Genomic DNA, 15837 nt, shown 5'->3' with positions numbered 1-15837 from the left:
CCAAAGCGACTTTGGCCAGATGGGTTCGCCTGACGATCCAAGAATCTTATGAAATTAGTGGCACGCCGGTTCCGGCAGGGATCAAGGCACACTCGGCTCGAGCAGTGGGTGCCTCATGGGCACTGCGACACCAAGCTTCAGCGGAACAGGTGTGCAAAGCAGCTACCTGGTCCAGCTTGCATACGTTTGTCAAACATTATAACGTACATACCCAGGCATCCTCGGATGCATGCCTGGGAAGAAAGATTCTCCAGGCAGCAGTTGCGCACCTCTAATCAGGGGCGCAAAATAGCATGGATTGGGTGAGCTAAGATCCCGCCCAGGGACTGCTTTAGAACGTCCCACAGTCTCTGTGTCCCCCAATGAGACGAAGGAGAAACATGGATTTTTGTGAGTACTCACCGTAAAATCCTTTTCTCCGAGACGCTCATTGGGGGACACAGCACCCACCCTACTAGCCAGTTGGCTTTTGCTTATTTTGAGTTATACAAATCCTTATGTAAGGATCAGGGTGGTCCCTTTTCCAGACGTATAATTTCTTGCCTGAATTTAAGGCGCGTTCTCCTACTGCTTATGCACTAAACTGAGTTACGCCCGGTCTGGGGGCGAGGGTGTATGCGGCGGAGGAGGAGCTAACTCTTTTTTTGTATACTTAGTGTCAGCCTCCAGACGGCAGAAGCACACACCCACAGTCTCTGTGTCCCCCAATGAGCGTCTCGGAGAAAAGGATTTTACGGTGAGTACTCACAAAAATCCATGTTTTTTTTTGTTAGAAAGTTATAAGGGTTAAAATTTGACCAGCGATTTCTCATTTTTACAACAAAATTTACAAAACCATTTTTTTTTAGGGACCACCTCACATTTGAATTCACTTTGAGGGGTCTATATGGCAGAAAATACCCAAAAGTGACACCATTCTAAAAACTGCACCCCTCAAGCTGATCAAAACTACATTCAAGAAGTTTATTAACCCTTCAGGTGTTTCACAGGAGCAGAAGCAACGTGTAAGGAAAAAATGAACTTTTTAGTCACAAAAATTATCTTTTAGCAACAATTTTTTTCTTTTCCCAAGGGTAAAAGGCGAAAATTGACCCCAAAAGTTATTGTGCAATTTGTCCTGAGTACGCGGGTACCCCCTATGTGGGGGGGGGAACCACGGTTTGGGTGCACGTTAGGTCTCGGAAGGGAAGGAGCGCCCTTTGACTTTTTCAAACTAAAATTGGCTGGAATTGAGATTGGACGCCTTGTCGCGTCTGGCGAGCCCCTGATGTGCCTAAACAGTGGAAAACCCCCCCACAAGTGACCCCACTTTGGAAACTAGACCCCCAAAGGAACTTATCTACAAGTGTGGTGAGCACTTTGAACCCCCAAGTGTTTTCACTAAAGTTTATAATGCCCGGGCGTGAAAAAAAAAAAATTTCCACAAAGATGATTTCTTAGTCCCAATTTTTTATTTTCCCAAGGGTTACAGGAGAAATTGGACACCACCATGTGGGAAAAAACTGTTTAGACACTCGTTGGGGCTCGAAAGGGAAGTAGTAACGTTTTGGAATGCAGACTTTGATGGAATGGTCTGCAGGGGTCATGTTCAGTTTGCAAAGCCCCTGATGTGCCAAAACAGTAAAAAAAAAAAAAAATAAAAAAATAAAACACAAGTGACATCATTTTGGATACTAGACCCCCAAAGAACAAAGCTAGATGTGCCCCCTTTTTGGATCTAATCTACTGTTTCCTGTAAAGTAAATTGGTAGTGCATGGAGGTGTGGTACAATTTGAAGCAATCCTTCATACACAGGCCAGGTTTCTCTGGGCAGATGTCGCATTGATAAATGGTGTCCTTGCGTATTCCCCTTTTGTAAAACTCTCGGCACCTTTTTTGTGGCTTACCTTTTCTTCTATTTGGCGGGACCACCCCCGGAAAATGCTGACCTGGTACGATACAAGCACCATCAGTTCCAGAAGTACTGGGGCCCGCTCCTTCCGGAGTGCCAAATATTAGGGCCTTAACCACTACCTCCTGGAACTGAAGGTGCGACGTATTGATGTGGCGTGCACATTGTAACAGCAGGAAAGCATTGAGCATTGCCATTTGTATGATGTACACGGACAGCTTTTTTACCACACCTTGGCCTTTCTCAAAGCATTGTACAGTTGGAGGATTTGATTGGAGAGCTCAACGCCCCCCATGTTTTTGTTGTACCCCAGTACACAGGTCGGTTTGCTGACCTGTGTAAAGGTACCCCGTATAGTGCTGAGGGCGCTGCCATCACTGTGTATGTCTGTCAAGAGAAGGACATCCCTCTTGTTCTTGTACTTGACCACCAGCAGGTGCTCACTACATTGGGCTCTGCTGTCAACCCTTCTGAGCATCTGGATGAAGAGAGATCAGGCAGGGATCAACATTTAGTGTTGTAGTCAGGTGGCACAAAGGGAGGGGTCAAAAAAATGGAAAATGTGCACAAAGAGGGGTGGAGGGGGTAAAAAGAGGGGGGATGGGGGGATTGAGGTGGATGAAGAGAGATCGGGCAGGGATAACACAGTTGTAATGTCTCTTCTTTTTTCTTTCCTCTTTCTTCAGCACGGATTGTGGTGTTACAGGCTGCTGTGGCACCACAATACCCAGCACAGGAGAAGCTCTGGCTGTGTGACCGCTCTTCAGGAATCCTCAGCAAGAGTGAGGACCCCTGCAGAGCAGTCAGACAGGTCACAGGCAGGTTATAGACAGGTCACAGAGCGGTCACACCGATCACATCGATCCCACCAATCATTGCTTGCCCTGGTGATCAAGGCAACTGCCTAGGATCGCTCCAAACCTAGGCAGGTCACCAGCAGGGCACAGAGCGGTCACGGCGTCACCGCAGCTATACCCTGTGATTGGCGCGATCGACTATGACATCAATCGCGCCATCCAGCTCCTGCTGGGCCTGTCCTAGGCTCTGGCCTAGGATCGGTGCCATTACAACACCAATCTGGGCAGGTACCGGCAGGGTACAGCGCGGTAATATCGCTGCTGTGCCCTGCGATTGGCTTGAGTGATGTGATCGCGCCTATACGGGGAGTTTTCGCCAGTGCCTGGCGTTGCCAGGCACCGGCCTAGGATCGAGTACATCGGTACTCGATCCTAGCCTGAGACCTCATTGTTTCAGCCAATCTGATTGGCTGATACAATGAGAAAGGCTACGATTGGCTGTTCAGAATTGAACAGCCAATCACAGTGCTCGGGAAGATGGGATCAGAGCCCGGGATGCCGACACCATCTTCCCTAAGGAAATATGGCGTTGGAATTTTAATGCGATCACCGTGACTTAAGACGCGGTATCGCATTAAAGGGCATTATTATTATTTATTTATATAGCACCATTAATTCCATGGTGCTGTACATGAGAAGGGGGTTACATACAAAATTATAGACATCGTTAACAGTAAACAAAATTACAATGACAGACTGGCGCAGAGGAGAGAGGACCCTGTCTTTGTGGACTTAAATTCTAAGGGATAGTGGGGAAGAGACAGAAGGTCAGGGGTGCAGCAGCTCTGGTGGTGGTGAGGCGGCAGCTCAGGCGGTGGTGAGGTGGCAGAATGGTTATTGCAGGCTGTAAGCTTTCCTGAAAAGATGGGTTTTCAGGTTCCGTTTGAAGGATCCGAGGGTGGTAGATAACCAGACGAGTTGAGGCATTGAGTTCCAGAGTATGGGGGATATTCGGGAGATATCTTGGAGGCGGTTGTGTGAGGAACGAATAAGTGTGGAGGAGAGTAGGAGGTCTTGGGAGGATCGAAGATTACGTGAGGGAAGATATTGGGAGATTAGTTCAGAAATATAGGGAGAGGACAGGTTGTGGATGGCTTTGCAGGTCAGTGTTAGTAGTTTGAACTGGATTCGTTAGGGAATTGGGAGCCAGTGGAGGGATTTGCAGAGGGGAGAGACAGGGGAGTAGCGAGGAGAGCATGACGTACTATCCCGTCCATGGTCATACGGGCCCGGGTCACCTGGACGGGATAGGGCGTCCTATGTCGGGAAGGAGTTAAATAAAACGTTCCTGACATGAGATAATCTTATATACAGTATGTGTCCCTGCTGTGTACTGTAATGGCTGTGTCTGAGCATGCAGGAACATGGTCTAATCATGCTACAGCTCCTGGGCAGGGACAAGAAAAAGAAAATACACATACATTACAGTAGGGGATTGCAAATAAATATTTCTTTGAGGTAAAATATTGTTTAACCCCTTAGCGACCAAGGCAGTTTTTACAATTCTGACCACTGTCGCTTTATGAAGTTAGAGCTCTGGAACGCTTCAACGGTTCCCACTGATTGTGATGCTGTTTTGTTCGTGACATATTGTACTTCATGTTAGGGTAAAATTTCTTACATAAAACTTGCGTTTATTTATGAAAAAAGCGGAAATTTTAGTTTTTGTGCCCTTAAATTCACGCAAAATAGTTCATTAATAACATTTCCCACATGTCTTCTTTACATCAGCACAATTTTGGAAAGATATATTTTTTTTGTTAGGACATTAGAAGGGTTAAAAGTTGACCAGCGATTTCTCATTTTTCCAACAAAATTTACCAAGCCTTTATTTATTTTTTACAGACCACCTCACATTTGAAGTGACTTTGGGGGGTCAATATGACAGAAAATACCCAATAGTGGCACCATTCTAAAAACTGCACCCCTTAAGGTGTGCAAAACCACATTCAAGAAGCTTGTAAACCCTTCAGGTGCTTCACTAGAACTAAAGCAATATGGAAGGAAAAAATAAACATTTAACTTTTTTCACAAAAAATTTACTTTGAACACAAACTTTTTTATTTTTACAATGGTATCAGGAGAAAATGGACCACAGTATGTGTTGTGCAATTTCTCCTGAGCACACCGATACTCCGTATATGGGGGAAAGCCGTAGTTTGTGCGCATGGCAGGGCTCAGAAGTGAGGGGGCAGCGTTTGACTTTTTGAACGCAAAATTGGCTGGAATTGATGGTGGGTGCATGTCATGTTTGGAGACCGCCTGATGTGCCAAAACAGTGAAAAGCCCACAATTCTAACTCCAACCCTAACAGAGCCCTATCCCCAACACACCTCTAACCCTAACCACAACCATAACACCAACACAATTCTAATCCCAGCACCCCAACCATAACCCCAAAACAACCCTATCCCCTCAACACAACCCTAACCCCAGCCCCAACCCTGGCTCCAACCTTAACCCTAACTGCAAAGAATCGAAGAAAGTACAATTTTTTAATTTTATTATTTTTACCTAACCAAGGGGGTGACAAAGGGGGGGGGATTGATTTACTATTTTTTTTGTTCATTTTCTTCCAGGAAGATGACGTAAAGGGCCGGGTGATGTAGTAGGAGGTTCAGGGTATGGCGGAGATACCGTGAGGGCTCAGGGGACCCCAGTTCTCTCTCCCCTAATATGCTAGATCTTATCAGAGGAGAGGGAAATAAATTGAAAATCAGACTTTTTTTAGATTGCCGTTATTTGGTGAATAACTGCGATCATGCGACTGGGGATGTCAAAAACCGACCTTAATCATGTTCTCCAGGGTCTCATCTACCTCCGGTAGCAAAGAGCCCAGAGATTTTCCAATGCTGGGGAGCGCTTTACACTTATATCTCAGCGCCGTTAAAAAGCATCCCTGAGGAATAAGTACCCTTAACCTCCGCCGTTAAAAGGCGTATCGGCGGTCGTTAAGGGGTTAAAAACAGGCAGGGAATTATAATATTATCCCAGCACAGGAACATTTTTTAAACACATCCAAGTGGAAGTTATTGTTATTCCAAGATGTATTGATTAAAATCAACTTTAAAATTAACTTTGTTTGTGGGAAAACCCCTATGGAAAATGCAGCCGTTGTCACCAAATCCCTGCTCATTGTTCAGATTTGATGTCTTAAGACTAAGAACCCACTAAGAACCCACATGCAGTAGCAGATAATATGGGGCATGCTAACTGACATATGACATATAGTAGATCACATGATTAATTACTAATGGATAAAAGATGTTTTTCTATTTTAGCCATTTACTGATTTTTCTTGTCTTTCAGCCAAGTCCTTCTACCTCAAGTTTGAGTTCTACACATTCCGCCTCTCCAAATGTGACAAGTTCTGCCCCCTCTAGTGCCAGAGGTATTTTGTGCAGAAGAGTATGAGACAAACAACTACATTAGACTAGAATTAACTACTGTAAATCACAAATAAACTGTAATTGAGTCATCAAAGTGAATCTCTCGCCATGTTTTTGCTATCTTAACTGAGATTTGCATAACCTAGGGGCAGAGACCCTGATTCCAGCTATGTCACTTGTTGGGCTGCTTGCTGTCATTTTGATACAATCACTGTTTTTTCTGCTGCAGATCTACCAGTTCTCTGGGGATTCTGAGCTCTGTATAACCCCCCCCACATCACTGATTGATAGCTTTCTGTGTATATTGTATATCAGTTGGGAGGTGGGGTTACACAGAGCAGTTGACTAGGAGATACAGGACACCTAGTTCTGTAGTGATTATCTCCTGCTGATAAAACACTAATTTTATTGAAACGGCAACACACACCTTAGTAAGTGACATATTACTAGAATCAGGGTTTCTTCCCCTAAACCATGCTACTCTTTTAAATCACCTAGCAAAAACCAAACCATTTTACAAACTGTACACTTCAGTGTCCTGCATGGAATTTAAGGAAATGAAGCCATGGAGCAGCTTTGGCGCATGTCCTCTTATGATGAGCGCTTTCACTTTGTGACAAAATATCCACCATAACCAGTCAGCGCGTGATTGAAGAGAGTGACAGATGATTGTCAATATATGGTTTTATTTTAATAGAAGCTGGTAGATCCCTGTTCCAGATTTGGATGCGTGCAATTAGTGATTTGTGGTGAAGATGTGAGGGAATAGGAGGGTTGTCCTGGGGGACACTTTGCCTGATTAACTAGTCAGCTACAAACCTACCGTAATAGTAAAGATAGTGGCAGTCCCCACAGATAAATGGCTACAGAAACACGGGTATGTGATATGACAATTAGAGATGCATTTGTTAACCTTAAGAAGGGTTTATAAAGTAGATTAATCTAAATGAGCTCTATTGATAGCATTATTGCGGCATAGCACAGAACATATTACATAGCATGCTTATATAAATACCAGTTTCTTAGTTATACTTTCTTCTTCACTATTTTCAGATTTAATGCAGTTGTCGAGCATTAGAAAATAAAACTTTGATAGCACGATGACCGTACCAGGCCATTAGAGGATGTGGCACTGTTTCTGAAAAACTAGCAGGAATCTTTTTTTTTTTTTTCCCTAATCCTTGAGATTCAATAAAAAGTGATTTATTTCTTCTGCAGATTTTCTAGAATTCAAATCTGCCCAGTTATGTATGTAGTTACTTCCATTTACATAATCAAGCAGACTTTTCTTTCAGGACTTGATGAGAATTGGTTGAAGATCTTGGCGGGTCTTTCCAGAACTAGAAGTAGATATATAACTATTAAAGCATCACTCCAGCGTTTTTTATTTTAGCAGTGGAGTGGTGTCACCAACGTAAGTTCCCTCTTCTTAGTCTTATACTTACCAGCTGCCATCCTCATCTGTTATTGGCACTGCTACAGTCCTTCTTCTGCAGGTTGTGACCTGCCGGATCACTCCAGAGTTTGCCGGGCGAGCCAGAAATGACTTCTCAATGTAAGTCATTGAGAGCCAGAACAAGGCTCTCATAGACTTACATCGAGAGCTTGTGACCGTTATGTCTGCCTTTTGGTCAGTCAGAAGTTGCGATCACAAGATGTCGGATCGGGACCGGAGTGGCGCTTGGAAGAGCTGAAGACAGCAGCTGGTAAGTATTTTACTAGTGTCAGCGAACATACATTAGTGGCACCACTTGAGTGCTGAAATAAAAAGTAAATGCTGGTGTGGTGCTTTAAGAGAGTTTTAACAATTTTTACTGTTTGACCACTAAGTGAAAAGTTTGTGGTCTTAAATTTAGATTGGAATGGTCCAGTTGGGATATACCTTCATAGTCAAAAATTTGAAATCCCAACATTATACAACACTTGTCATATCCTGATGTATACGGTATATTGTTTATTATACTTTGCAAATTTGATTTCCCAAGCACAAGTAAAGTTGATATGAAATATATAGAGTTGCAAACAAAATTATTCAACCCCCATTACAAATTAGATTTCTTAGCAAACGTTACAAACTTTCTGCAGTTTGCAAAAAAAAAGTATGAAATAAGCAATTTAAGTGCTCAGCACAATTAATATAACTAATGGTTTCTCCCAAGTCAACACAATGTCACTCTTACTGACTACTGTAGTCTCAGGATGATTTGACTCCTTCACAACAAACGTCTTTAGTACTTATTAAAGCACTCTTTGGCTCTTGTGACCTCCTGCAAACATGATGTATCAATGGGCACCAGGTTCTGTTGAGCATTACTGAGGAACCTTAGACCATTCGTCATAGGTAATGACCTCTGTTACACTATTATCGCTGTAAAGTCACAAAATCGGTGACTTTACAGCGATATTGCTAGCGATATCGCAGTGTGTAACGGGGGCTTTAGGTTGTGTGCTGCAACCATCTTCTTCAAATCCCACCAAATGATTCTATGGGGATCAGTTTAGGCAACTGTTATGACCACTCCTGAGTTTTGCTGCTGTTTGAGATATTCTCAGATTAAACCAGTAGAAAGTCAGTATACAAAGTAGTAAAATATTCATAGATACTTTGTGTTTCTTTTAAAAACTTCAACACACAACTGGGGAAAACATTCCATAATAAAGTGTCTATGCGTTTTACTACTTTGAATGCTGGCTTTCTGCTGGTTTGATTTCTGCTAAAACCTCCTGTCATATCCTAAACACAGAGGGAACTGAACATTTCTTCCTTTCTGTGTTGAAATATACTTAGGATCAATGACATCTAAGTTTCAGCTTCCTTACAGAAGGCATGACGCTTACTCCTAGGATTTCCAGATAATTGATTGAATCCATATTTCCCTTCATAGACTGCAGGTTTCCAGTGCTATAGAAGCAATGCAACTAGACTTCATCACAAAATGACCACCATGCTTCACTGTAGGCAGTGTGTTCTCTTCAGCACATGTTTCATCCTTTTTCTCCCCCAGCCATACCACTGATCCTTAGGCCCAAAAAGATCCAGTTTTGTTTCATTGCTACAGACAACAAAATCACAACATTCTGTGGTTTATTTATATGGTTTTAACCATATAGGGAACAATTTTTATTGTGTTTCGTGGTCAACAGAGAGTTATGACTTGAAATTTAGTCATAAAGACCTTCAGCATTTAGTGTGTGCTTTACTGTACAAACTGAAAACACAGTGTCTGTTGTCACCAAATCTTGCTGCATGTTTTTTTTGCAGTCACTCAAGGGTTTTGACTACCTGCTTCCCTAGGAATCTGGTGGCAAATTTTGGTAGTGTAAACAGTGTTCTGTTAACTGTAAACTTGTGAACTATGCTTCCAACTTTATCTCTAGGAACATTCATTGCCTTTGCTATTTTTGGATCATTTCCTTAATTCTACTTGTTGATGATTTCTCTTTGGACCACTCTCTTCACTTAGCTATATTTCCAACATGCAGTCAAACAACACAGTCAGCTTACTCCTAGCCAGTCCAGGTATTTGATGTTTTTTTTTTCTAATGATTCTCTTGAATATTACATTAGCTGTGCTAATACCTAGTTTACATATGAGTGCTCTTATGATGTATTCTATTCATGAGGTTGAGTAATTCTCAGACTACAGTAGTCAGTAGAAGTGGAATTTTGTGATGAATTTGGAGAAAACACTTGCTGTATTAGTTGTGTTTAGTTATTAAAATTGTTCTTGTTTGCTTGGTTTATTGCAAACAGCAGAAAGTTTGTAAATTTGTATTAATAGACCTAATTTGCAATAAATGTTGACTAATTTTGGTTGCAACTGTAGGTAATTATATCTCCCATCTTATGATTTTTTTTCTCCTTCGTCTCATTGGGGAACACAGGTACTGTGGGTGTATGCTACTGCCATCTGGAGGCTGACACTAAGCAAACAACACAAGGTTAGCTCCACCTCCGCCGTATACAACCTCGCCCCGATTGCGGGCGGAAACCTTTGGAGGCACACACGTCTGGTTTTCTCCAGACTTCTTTTTTTTTTTTATTGTTTTTATGAAGATGAGACAGGGGCAACGGACCCTATTGAAAGGGTCCGATCTCCCCAAACCTACAACGGGCGAGCACGTGTGAGCATCGTCTCCACATATCCTTTCCCGCACCATGGGACATATCTGGGCCGTTTTCCCCAGACTTTTTTTTTTTTTTACTTGCTTCTCTCTGGCCATGACGATAAGAAAGGGTCCGATTTCCCCAAACCATCAACGGGCAAGCATGTGCGAGTATCCCTCCACGTATCCTCTCCCGCGATGTGGGACATGAGGCCGTACTTAGCCCTGACCACCCCTAGGTATGGAAACCGTGGGCTATACGGAGGCACAAGACAGTCCGAGCGGCCCCCACTGCTCCACCAACGCGAGACGGCGGTGCTGCAAGGTGGCGGGCGGTCCCTCTCCTTATCCCTGAAGGAGGATGGAGTTAGGGTGCCTGCACCGTCCTGGATATCCCCGCACCTTTCCGCTACCTGATCAGCGAAGGCCATGGATGGATCTGGCAGGGCCCTGCGGTCCAGAAGGCTGGAGCCTGTAGCTTCAGGAGGATCGTCGGGAGTCTTAAGAGGTCAGCGCTCCCCTCCCTTCCCTCCTGGTGGCGTGGCGCTGTGCCTGATAAGGGGGGCCCACATGGCATTCTTAGGCCAGCAGCGTCCTTGCTATGCGGCCTGCCCGCCCGCCGCCACCCCTTCGCGGGCGGACGCTAAAAATCTTGGCCGCGGCTTCGGCCGTGGTAGGCCGCGTCCGGAAGTCCCGCCTTCCCGGCGCGACGTCACTTCCGGCGTCCCGCCCTCCGGGGCCTGGGCGGGAGCCAAATAAATTGAGTCCCCGGCTTCATGTCAGTGTAGGCCGCAACCGGGAAAGGACTGTCGGCCCACCCACAGAGGAAGTGCGTGCATCGGAGAGCAAAAGCAGCACATGTGGGAGGGCACAGGACCGGGTAAGTGCGCCCCCTTCTGCTACAGGCCACGCTACAGACAATCAAGGAGTGCACCCCCTACCCTCCACCCACCCCCTAGCAGGGCAGTATTGAGACCTGGCGGATACAATATGGCCGGGAAGGGGAAGACGCACACATTCCTAAACGCTGCATGTATATCCTGTCGGGCCATGTTTCCACGGGCGCAGAGCAACAAATTATGTGAAGCCTGTGACTCCGAACGCGCCCAGGAGCCCCCCTGCGACCGGGTCCAGTGATTCAGGTCCTCCGGAATGGGCCCTATCACTATCACAGTCTATGGCATCGCTTACAAAGGCGATCGAGTCCCTTCACACCCCAGATAAGGGCAGGGATAGTGGCTCGCCTATCTGGGAGGGGTCCTCCGCCTCACAAGAGTCTCCGGCCTGCAGGAGCCGCTCTCACTCCAGGCAGGTGCAGAGGAAACGAACCCACACAGCGTCTCCTGGTCCATCCGGGGTCTCGGTATCCGTGAGTTAGGTGTCTCGCTCTCCTTCACCAGTAGTCGGGAGCGGGTAGAGTTCAGATTATGACTCAGACGAGACTCTGGACCTAGATACCCCGGGGTGTCGAGAAACAGTTGACAGCCTCATCGAAGGATGATGTCACCCTGGCCTCAGGCCATAAGATATCCTTTAAGCGGGCTAAGCGGCAGCATAGGCCGGATAGGCGTTTCTCGGGCCAGAAGACGATAGAGGCAAGATATCCATTTGCCCCGGGTCTCTGTAAAAAATAAGCGGAATCCCCAGTGGTGGATCCACCAATGTCACGCTTGGCCTCTAAAACCTTGTTTTCTTTGCCTAGTGTTTTTTCCATCAAGAATCCCACTGATCGGTTCATAGACAGTCTGGCTCGCTCAGTATTTGAAGCGTCAGGATCAGCACTCTCTCCCTTGTTCACGGCGACGTGGGTGACCAAGGCTATGATGTCATGGTCAGAGTCTTTGAACAAGGTCTTTCAGGATAGAGACCTGCCTACGGAGGTATCAGAGATCGCTAGTTAGATTGCTATGGTGGGGGATTACTTAATCAATGCTTCCTTGGATGCGACCAATTGTGCGGCACTTGCGGCCGCAAATGCAGTATCCATTAGGAGAGCCCTATGGTTAAGGACATGGCGGGCCGATTCAACTTCCAAGAAGTCCTTGACTTCCCTGCCTTATCAAGGGGGCCGCCTATTCGGGGAAAGGTTAGACCAGCTCATTTCTGATGCTACAGGGGGAAAAAGTAGCTTCCTCCATCAACAAAGGGTCAAACAGCCTGGTCGTCAGGCTCATGCACGGTTTCGTGCCTTTTGCAACCCCGGGTGGATGGCAGCGGCCGGTGCTGTCGCTCCAACCAGGATAGGGAGCGACAGGTCTCATATATAGCCAACCCATTGGGGAGAATGCGGGCTCGCCAACCCAGGTCGAGGGGAACTAGTTCCCAGAGATCCTCAGCTAAATGACTCGGAGCACTTTGTAGGCGACACTAGCAGAGTAGGCGGCCGCCTGCTCTGGTTTCGCCACGTCTGGGTCACGGTAGCACACGACTCATGGGTGGCGGAACTGGTGTCCTCAGGGTACAAAATAGAGTTTGTCAAGTATCCCCCAAAACGATTCTTTCTGTCCCGGCTTCCCATGGTGGAGACCCCGGGCAAGGGCGTTGCTAGAGGCCATCAAGTCACTCCAGCACAACGGAGTCATTATTCCCGTGCCAGAGCACGAGAAAGCTCAGGGTTTTTATTCCAATCTATTCGTGGTTCCCAAAAAGGACGGGTCAGTCAGGCCGGTTTTGGACCCGAAACTCCTGAACAAGTTCATTAGGATAAAACATTTCCGAATGGAGTCTCTCCGTTCGGTTATATCGGCCATGGGGCAAGGAGAATACTTGGCCTCCATCGACATCCAGGATGCCTACCTGCACGTCCCATTTTTCCTCCGCATCAGAGGTTTCTACGTTTCACCATCAATGGCCAACATTTCCAGTTTGCAGCACTGCCCTTCGGGCTAGCCACCGCCCCCAGAGTGTTCACAAAGGTAATGACGGTCGTCATGGCCATCTTACACTCTCAGAGCATAGTCATCTTTCCATACTTAGACGACCTCTTCGTGAAGGGCCTCTCGATTCGGGCATGCGAGGAGAATGTCCGCATCACGCTGGATACCCTCTCCCGCTTAGGGTGGTTGGTCAACAGGAAAAAATCATCCCTTGTCCCAGCCCAGAAGATTTCCTTTTTAGGGATGATTTTCGACACCTCCCGAGGGTTGGTAATTCTCCCTCAAGACAAAGCCCTATCGCTCCAGCAAGGAGCCCAGAAGCTTCTACAACCAGTCCCGCACACCATTCGGTTTGGGATGAGGGTGCTAGGGAAGATGGTGGCAGCAATGGAAGCGATTCCGTTTGCCCAACTTCATCTTCGCCCCCTACAGCACGCCCTCTTGTCATCATGGGACAAGAACCCGTTCACACTCGATCGGAGGGATCGGATCGCTCAGATCGGACAGTCACTAGATTGGTGGACGATCAGGTCCTCCCTTCTTCAAGGGAAACCCTTTCCCCCAGATCAGTGGCTGGTGATCACAACCAACGCCAGCCTTCTCAGCTGGGGAGCAGTTTTTCGCCACCACACGACCCAAGGGCAACGGTCGCAACAAGATGCACGCCTCCCGATCAATTTGTTGGAAATACGAGCGGTCCGGCTGGCGCTGCAACTTTTCAGCACTCTCTAACAGGACGTCCTGTCCGGATTCAATCAGACAATGCCACAGCGGTGGCTTACGTAAATCATCAAGGGGGCACCCGCAGCAGAGCAGCCATGCGCGAGGTGGGACACGTGCTTCACTGGGCCGAGAAGAACCACTCGCTAATATCGGCAGTCCACATCCCAGGGGTGGAAAATTGGGCAGCAGACTTCCTCAGCCGGCAGGGGGTCACGGCCGGGGAATGGTCTCTGCACCCCGAGGTCTTTCAGCAGATTTGCCAATGGTGGTGAACACCGGATATGGATCTGATGGCCTCCAGGGGGAACGCCAAGGTACCCATGTTCGTCGCTCGGTCTCGGGACCCCCTGGCGATCGCCGTGGATGCGTTGGTTCTGCTATGGAACCAGTTTCGCCTTCCATACTTGTTCCCCCCCGCTGCCATTACTGCCAGGGGTCATCTAAAAGATCAAAACAGAAGGGGTTCCAGCGATTTTGCTGGCCCCAGATTGGCCCCGTAGAGCGTGGTGCGCAGATCTAGTGCAGCTGCTCGCCGACGTTCCTTGGTGACTCCCAGAGCGCCCGGATCTACTGTCCCAGGGCCCGATCTTCCACCCGAACTCAGGGGCCCTGTGTTTGACGGTGTGGCCGTTGAATCTTGGATTCTGACTCAGGTGGGGTTTGGGCACAAGGTGGTCACTATAATGGTTAGCGCCCGGAACCCTACCTCGGCAAAAATTTACCATCACACCTGGAAAGGTCTTCTTTGCTTGGTGTCGAGATCGCGGACTTTCACCACTGGCATTCTCTATCCCCAACATCTTGTCCTTCCTCCAGTCGGGCCTAGACTCAGGGTTGGCCCCAAGCTCCCTTAGGAGACAGATATCGGCTTTGTCCATCCTTTTCCAGCGAAAGATCGCTTCCAATAGCCAGGTGAAGACTTTCATTCAGGGAGTTTTCCATTTGGTACCGCCCTATAGGGCGCCCCTGGTCGCCTGGGACCTTAACCTGGTCCTGAGTGTTCTGCAGGAAGCTCCATTTGAACCCCTACAGGATATTTCCTTGTCGTACCTTTCCTGGAAGGTGGTATTTTTGGTAGCCATAACTTCCATTAGGAGAGTCTCGGAGTTGGCGGCCCTATCCTGCCGAGCACCGTTTCTCACCTTCTACAGGGATAAGGTGGTGCTTAGACCAGCTCCCCCCTTTCTGCCAAAGGTCATTTCCTCATTCCACATTAATGAGGATATTGTCTTGCCCTCGTTTTGTTTTGTCCAGCGCTGGTACATCACATGGAAAAAGCTCTTCACACATTGGACCTGGTGAGAGCACTTGGGAGGTACGTCTCGCGGACGGCACCCTTTCGTTAGACAGACATGCTGTTCGTACTTCCCGAGGGGCGCAGGAAGGGACTTGCAGCCTCAAAATCGACCGTAGCCAGGTGGATCCGTCTAACTATTCAGGAAGCCTACCGCATCAGGGGTGTGCCGGTTCCAGCAGGAATCAGAGCACACTCGGGCAGTGGGCGCCTCTTGCGCGCTTCGTCACCATGCTTCAACGGAACAGGTGTGCAAGGCAGCAACCTGGTCCAGCCTGCACACGTTTACCAAACATTTTAATGTCCATACTCATGCTTCGTCAGATGCGAGCCAGGGTAGAAGGATTCTGCAAGCAGCGGTGGCGCAACTTTAGACATGAGGTGCATGTGGCTTGGATCGGTGAGTCAACTTCCCACCCATGGACTGCTTTACGACGTCCCACAGTACCTGTGTCCCCCAATGAGACGAAGGAGAAACATGGATTTTTGTGATAACTCACCGTAAAATCCTTTTCTCCGAGACGCTCATTGGGGGACACAGCACCCACCCTATTAGCCAAGTTGGCTCTTGTTTATTTAATTAATGTGCATTTTTCTTGATGTTAGGGTGGTTCCTTCCCAGACATATTGTTATCTGCATTAAGGCTCATTTTCGTTTTTCTCCTACTGCTTTTGCACTAAAGTGGTTTCCGCCAGCAA

General features: G+C 47.1%; 1 protein-coding gene across 5 annotated transcripts in view; it reads left to right on the top strand.

Annotated features, from left to right (window-relative positions):
* The window catches only part of DOCK4 (dedicator of cytokinesis 4), a 505372-nt gene that overhangs the window by 469699 nt on the left and 19836 nt on the right, over positions 1–15837 (top strand). For 4 of the 5 annotated variants that reach the window (XM_073573297.1, XM_073573296.1, XM_073573295.1 and 1 more), the window contains one exon: positions 6059–6140. The exons of the other annotated variant lie outside the window; for it this stretch is intronic. In XM_073573297.1, coding sequence (XP_073429398.1) covers positions 6059–6140 — 82 coding nt within the window. The remainder of the gene's footprint in view (positions 1–6058; positions 6141–15837) is intronic. 5 annotated transcript variants of the gene reach the window in all.

Source organism: Dendrobates tinctorius, unplaced genomic scaffold (assembly GCF_039654945.1).
Source record: "Dendrobates tinctorius isolate UK_male_01 unplaced genomic scaffold, ASM3965494v1 ptg000035l, whole genome shotgun sequence".
Lineage (NCBI taxonomy): Eukaryota > Metazoa > Chordata > Amphibia > Anura > Dendrobatidae > Dendrobates > Dendrobates tinctorius.
The sequence above is the reverse complement of the archived record's forward strand: the minus strand, read 5'-3'. Positions and strand labels throughout refer to the sequence as shown.